The sequence below is a fragment of the Hypomesus transpacificus genome, chromosome 2, assembly GCF_021917145.1.
Source record: "Hypomesus transpacificus isolate Combined female chromosome 2, fHypTra1, whole genome shotgun sequence".
In the NCBI taxonomy this organism is placed as follows: domain Eukaryota; kingdom Metazoa; phylum Chordata; class Actinopteri; order Osmeriformes; family Osmeridae; genus Hypomesus; species Hypomesus transpacificus.
In genome coordinates, this window is record NC_061061.1 from 1,516,399 (window position 1) to 1,523,696 (window position 7,298).

General features: G+C 51.3%; 1 protein-coding gene across 1 annotated transcript in view; it reads left to right on the forward strand.

Annotated features, from left to right (window-relative positions):
- The window catches only part of tgfb2 (transforming growth factor, beta 2), a 38,111-nt gene extending 36,705 nt beyond the window's left edge, over nucleotides 1-1,406 (forward strand). Inside the window, exons 6-7 of the mRNA XM_047037072.1 lie at nucleotides 780-933; nucleotides 1,171-1,406. Coding sequence (XP_046893028.1) covers nucleotides 780-933; nucleotides 1,171-1,329 — 313 coding nt within the window. The 3' untranslated portion in view covers nucleotides 1,330-1,406. The remainder of the gene's footprint in view (nucleotides 1-779; nucleotides 934-1,170) is intronic.
- Nucleotides 1,407-7,298: the final 5,892 nt, after the last annotated feature.

Here is a 7,298-nt window from a genome sequence, read left to right on the forward strand (position 1 = left end):
GTCCCCCTGACCCCTGAACATGTCCCCCTGACCCCTGAGCATGTCCCCCTGACCCCTGAGCATGTCCCCCTGACCCCTGAACATGTCCTCCTGACCCCTGAACATGTCCCCCTGACCCCTGAGCATGTCCCCCTGACCCCTGAGCATGTCCCCCTGACCCCTGAACATGTCCTCCTGACCCCTGAACATGTCCCCCTGACCCCTGAACATGTCCTCCTGACCCCTGAACATGTTCCCCTGACCCCTGAGCATGTCCCCCTGACCCCTGAACATGTCCCCCTGACCCCTGAGCATGTCCCCCTGACCCCTGAGCATGTCCCCCTGACCCCTGAACATGTCCCCTTGACCCCTGAGCATGTCCCCCTGACCCCTGAACATGTCCTCCTGACCCCTGAGCATGTCCCCCTGACCCCTCAACATGTCCCCCTGACCCCTGAACATGTCCCCCTGACCCCTGAGCATGTCGCCCTGACCCCTGAGCATGTCCCCCTGACCCCTGAACATGTCCCCTTGACCCCTGAGCATGGCCACCTGACCCCTGAACATGTCCCCCTGACCCCTGAGCATGTCCCCCTGACCCCTGAACTTGACCCCTGAGCTTGACCCTTGTATCTTATCCATCTTCCTCATTCTTCTGCTTTCTTGCCACCCTGTTTCTCCTTTCTCTCCACCCTCTTTCCCCACTCTCCTCTCGCTCATTCCTTTCTCTTATCCCTCCCCCTCTCATCCCTGCTGTCTCGTCGTCCCTCTCTCATTCCTCTCTCCCTCCACCTCTACAGAAACGTGCAGGATAACTGCTGCCTGCGATCTCTCTACATCGACTTCAAGAAGGACCTGGGCTGGCGCTGGATCCATGAGCCTAAAGGCTACAACGCTAACTTCTGCGCAGGGGCTTGTCCCTATCTCTGGAGCGCCGACACCCAGCACTCCAAGGTGAGAGGCTGGCTGAGGGTAAAGGGTCCCCAGAGGAGACAGGGGAACAGAGGTCACATGTCTGCAGTAGACCCACATAGTAGCCCTGTGTCTGACACTGTGTGTGTGTTTGTGTGTTTGTTCATGCGTGTGTGTGGTTATACGTGTGTTTGTTCATGCGTCTGTGTGTGTACGTGTGTTTGACAATGCGTGTATGTGTGTGTTTACGTGTGTTTGACAATGCGTGTGCGTGTCCAGGTGCTGGGTCTGTACAACACAATCAACCCAGAGGCGTCGGCCTCCCCGTGCTGTGTGTCTCAGGACCTGGAGCCCCTCACCATCCTTTACTACGTGGGCAAGGTGCCCAAGATCGAGCAGCTGTCCAACATGATTGTCAAGTCCTGCAAGTGTAGCTAGGACACATACGCACCACACACGTATGCAACACACACGCACCACACACAAACACATACCCCACACTAAACACACACCACACTCACCTTACACACTCAACATACACCACACACACACAAACCTCACACTCTACACACACACCTCACACTCTATACACACACTCACCTCACACTCTACACACACACCTCACACTCTATACACACACTCACCTCACACTCTACACACACACCTCACACTCTACACACACACCTCACACTCTACACACACACACACACACACCCCACACTCTACACACACACCTCACACTCCATACACCACACACTCCATACACCACACACCTCACACTCTACACACACACCTCACAATCTACACACACACACACACCTCACACTCTACACACACACCTCACACTCTACACACACACCTCACACTCTACACACACCTCACACTCTACACACACACACACACCCCACACTCCATACACCACACACCTCACACTCTACACACACACACACACCCCACACTCTACACCACACACCTCACACTCCATACACCACACACCCCACACTCTACACACACACACCACACACTCCATACACCACACACCACACACTCCATACACCACACACTCCACACACCACACACCCCACACTCTACACACACACACCTCACACACCTCACACTCCATACACCACACACCTCACACTCCATACACCACACACCTCACACTCCATACACCACACACCTCACACTCCATACACCACACACCACACACCTCACACTCCATACACCACATACACCTCACACTCCATACGCCACACACACCTCACACTCCATACACCACACACTCCATACACCACACACCTCACACTCCATACACTTCACACCACACACCTCACACCTCACACTCCATACACCACACACCTCACACTGCATACACCACACACTCCATACACCACACACCTCACACTCCACACCCCACACTCTACACACACACACACACCTCACACACCACACACCTCACACTCCATACACCACACACCTCACACTCCATACACCTCACACTCCACACACCACACACTCCATACACCACACACCTCACACTCCATACACCTCACACCACACACACCTCACACTCCATACACCACACACCTCACACCACACACACCTCACACTCCACACACCCCACACTCTACACACACACCTCACACTCCTTACACCACACACACCTCACACTCCATACACCACACACCTCACACTCTACACACACACACAAACCCCACACTCTACACACACACCTCACACTCAATACACCACACACCTCACACTCCATAAACCACACACCTCACACTCCATACACCACACACACACTCACAATCTTTATACCCCACACACACAAACAGACAAAGCCCCACAATTGAGGCTTTAGTACAGTCATGTTTCTGAGTTTGGAAGGCCCATCACCATCTCCCCACAGCTGAACCAGAGCATGTCAAACACTGGAAATATATGATGAGTGTTTATACATGATGAGTGTTTATATGTGAAACAAGTCCCTGAAAGTAAGACCTACCCCATGTTCCACATTCTAATCAGCCCTCAAGCCTGATTTCTCATCCTATCAAACTATGTTTCTTTTCTGTTTTGGTTGTTCAGTAACTGTATTTTGTTTGTTCAGTAACTGTATTTTTGTTTCTTGAGTAACTGTATTGGGTTGTTCAGTAACTGTATTGTCTGTTTAGTAACTGTATTGGGTTAGGGGTTAGTTAGGGGTTAGTTAGGGGTTAATTAGGGGTTAGTTGCTATTTAATATATTTAGTGTTGTGGTCAGTGTGCCACTGATGCTCACTTGCATGGAGTTAGGTAGGGTTATGGAAGTGTATGAGTGAACAGTTCTAGAACAGCAGTTGGAGTTAGAAAGGGTTATGGAAGTGTATGAATGAACAGTTCTAGAGGGTTAGGGTTATGGAAGTGTATGAATGAACAGTTCTAGAACATTAGGAAGTATATGAATGAACAGTTCTAGAGGTTTAGGGTTGTGGAAGTGTATGAATGAACAGTTCTAGAACAGCAGTTGGTTCTAGAACAGTCACACGATCCCTTCCGATCAAGACTTTTCCCAAGGGCAGAGAAGAAGAACTCAAGCCACACATGTGTAGCTACTTAACCTACTGTCTCAACAGCACTCACAGGCCCGAACCCTCTGTCTTCTAACTCTCTCTTTCCCAAACAAGAGCAGCAAAATTTGAACCATAAACCTACAAGTTCTGTTATAGAAGATCTGTAACAAACTAATGTTCCCTCATGCACTTTTCTGATAGCTTCTGAAAACTTAGCAGTGTTAACCAGGCATAACCAAGTGATGGCCAGTCAACTTAATTCTCCACACACTTACAGTAGGTACAGGAAGTGATTCTAGTCATTCTAGGAAGTCCAGAAAGACAAGTCCAGATGTCATTACATGCTCTTAATAGGTACAGAGGTTTAGTAAAGACATTACAGAAGGGTAACCGTAGAGTTAGAGTTCCAGTAGGTGAACATAAAGAACAACATGTGTTTCCATCTGTGTGTTTAGAGGTTTCAACTCTGGATCAACTGTCATGGTCTGGAACACTATAGTTATGTTTGCTTCCAACTGGTCAACTTTTCACCCACACCTCTTTCAAAGTGTTAAGGTGTCAGTCATGTTTTTGTCCTCTGTAGTAATTAACATAGTTGGATATGAGAAAGAGTTAGGGTGAGTAATTTGCACTGATGTTATTTTAAATTTCCTTTTTTTCCTTCTTTTATTTAATCTTTTTTTGTCCCCTTCCCCACATATGAAATGAGGAGTGCTGTTGCGTGATGTGTCCCTGACTTCTACCCCTGTGATGTGTCCCTGACTCCTCCCCCTTTGGGCATCAGCACCGCTCCTGACTCCTCCCCCTGTGATGTGTCCCTAACTCCTCCCCCTTTGTGCATCAGCACTAGTCCTAACTCCTCCCCCTTTGGGCATCAGCACCGCTCCTAACTCCTCCCCCTTTGGCCATCAGCACCGCTCCTAACTCCTCCCCCTGTGATGTGTCCCTGACTCCTCCCCCTTTGGGCATCAGCACCGCTGTACTTCCTGTTTAACAGGAAAAAAACGAGGCGCCAACATCATGATCCAGCTTTCTGTTTGTTGTTCTTATTGTTGTTGTTTATGTTATTGATGTTGTTGTTGACCCACTTGTATCATGACACAATATTGTTGTGGTGCTCTAGCAGTAAAAAAATAAATTATTTAAGTTACAAAGAAAACCAGCTTCATGCCTTTTTATTTTGTTTTGTTATTGTGGCTGTATGCTGGAACACATCCATCCACAACAAGAGGGGTGAAGGGGGAACAGAGAGGAAAGGAGGAGGGGGGTAAAGGGGGAGTACAAAGGAGAGGAGGAGGAGGGGGAGCAGAGAGGAGGGAACAGAGGAGAGGAGGAGGGGGTGAAGGGGGAGCAGAGTAGAGAAAGAGGGAGGTGAAGGGGGAGTAGAGACAAGAGGAGGAGGAGGGGGGCAGAGACAAGAGGAGGAGGGGGGGGGGGGCAGAGACAAGAGGAGGAGGAGGGGGGGGCAGAGAGAAGAGGAGGAGGGGGGGGGGCAGAGACAAGAGGAAGAGGGGGGGGGGCAGAGACAAGAGGAGGAGGGGGGGGGCAGAGACAAGAGGAAGAGGGGGGGGGCAGAGACAAGAGGAGGAGGAGGGGGGGGCAGAGACAAGAGGAGGAGAAGGGGGGCAGAGACAAGAGGAGGAGGGGGGGCAGAGACAAGAGGAGGAGGAGGGGGGGGGGGGCAGAGACAAGAGGAGGAGGAGGGGGGGGGGCAGAGACAAGAGGAGGAGGGGGGGGGCAGAGACAAGAGGAGGAGGAGGGGGGGGGGGCAGAGACAAGAGGAGGAGGGGGGGAGGGGCAGAGACAAGAGGAGGAGGAGGGGGGGAGGGGCAGAGACAAGAGGAGGGGAAGCAGACTGATTTGGGGATCCAGCTGGCGCCACACAAATACATGAAATCAGAGAGAGAGAGAGGTTCATAGAAAGAGGTTCAGAGAGAGAGGTTCAGAGAGGGAGGTTCAGAGAGAGAGAGAGGTTCAGAGAGAGAGAGAGGTTCAGAGAGAGATATTCAGAGAGAGGTTCAGAGAGGGCGGTTCAGAGAGAGAGGTTCAGAGAGAGAGAGAGGTTCAGAGAGGGCGGTTCAGAGAGAGAGGTTCAGAGAGAGAGAGAGAGAGGTTCAGAGAGAGAGGTTCAGAGAGAGAGAGAGTGGTTCAGAGAGAGAGACAGAGAGGTTCAGAGAGAGAGGTTCAGAGAGAGAGGTTCAGAGAGAAGTTCAGAGAGAGAGGTTCAGAGAGAGAGGTTCAGAGAGAGAGGTTCAGAGAGAGAGGTTCAGAGGGAGAGGTTCAGAGAGAGAGAGAGTGGTTCAGAGAGAGAGACAGAGAGGTTCAGAGAGAGAGGTTCAGAGAGAGAGGTTCAGAGAGAGAGGTTCAGAGAGAGAGGTTCAGAGGGGTGATATCAGCACAGAGCAATGGAACAGGAGAGAGTGAGATTTTGAGTGTGTGAGAGAGATTGTGTTGGTGTGTGTGTGTGTGTGTGTAAAAGAGAGAAAGCCATTGAGAGAGACAGAAGGAAAGAGAAAGGCAGGGAGAGAGGCAGGGAAAGAGAAGCAGGAGTGAGAGAGACAGAAAGGAACCCTGGAACTTTGGACAATCTATCCCTTTGGATCGAGCAAGTCTGTTTGTCTGTCTGTGTGCATGTCTGTCTGTGTGCATGTCCGTCTGTCTGTGTGCATGTCCGTCTGTGTGTGTGCATGTCTGTCTGTGTGCATGTCTGTCTGTGCATGTCCGTCTGTCTGTATGCATGACTGTCTGTGTGCATGTCTGTCTATGTGCATGTCCGTCTGTGTGCATGTCCGTCTGTCTGTGTGCATGTCCGTCTGTCTGTGTGCATGTCCGTCTGTCTGTGTGCATGTCCGTCTGTCTGTGTGCATGTCTGTCTGTGTGCATGTCCGTCTGTCTGTGTGCATGTCCGTCTGTCTGTGTGCATGTCTGCCGTGTGCATGTCCGTCTGTCTGTGTGCATGTCTGTCTGTGTGCATGTCTGTCTGTGTGCATGTCCGTCTGTGTGCATGTCCGTCTGTGTGCATGTCCGTCTGTCTGTGTGCATGTCCGTCTGTCTGTGTGCATGTCCGTCTGTCTGTGTGCAGGTCTGTCTGTGTGCATGTCCGTCTGTGTGCATGTCTGCCGTGTGCATGTCCGTCTGTCTGTGTGCATGTCTGTCTGTGTGCATGTCCGTCTGTGTGCATGTCCGTCTGTGTGCATGTCCGTCTGTCTGTGTGCATGTCGGTCTGTGTGCATGTCCGTCTGTGTGCATGTCTGTCTATGTGCATGTCCGTCTGTGTGCATGTCCGTCTGTCTGTGTGCATGTCCGTCTGTCTGTGTGCATGTCCGTCTGTCTGTGTGCATGTCTGTCTGTGTGCATGTCCGTCTGTCTGTGTGCATGTCTGTCTGTGTGCATGTCTGCCGTGTGCATGTCCGTCTGTCTGTGTGCATGTCTGTCTGTGTGCATGTCCGTCTGTGTGCATGTCCGTCTGTGTGCATGTCCGTCTGTGTGCATGTCCGTCTGTCTGCATGTCCGTCTGACTGTGTGCATGTCTGTCTGTGTGCATGTCCGTCTGTGTGCATGTCCGTCTGTGTGCATGTCCGTCTGTCTGTGTGCATGTCCGTCTGTCTGTGTGCATGTCCGTCTGTGTGCATGTCCGTCTGTGTGCATGTCTGTCTGTGTGCATGTCCGTCTGTGTGCATGTCCGTCTGTGTGCATGTCCGTCTGTCTGTGTGCATGTCCGTCTGTCTGTGTGCATGTCCGTCTGTGTGCATGTCCGTCTGTGTGCATGTCCGTCTGTCTGTGTGCATGTCTGTCTGTGTGCATGTCCGTCTGTGTGCATGTCCGTCTGTGTGCATGTCCGTTTGTCTGTGT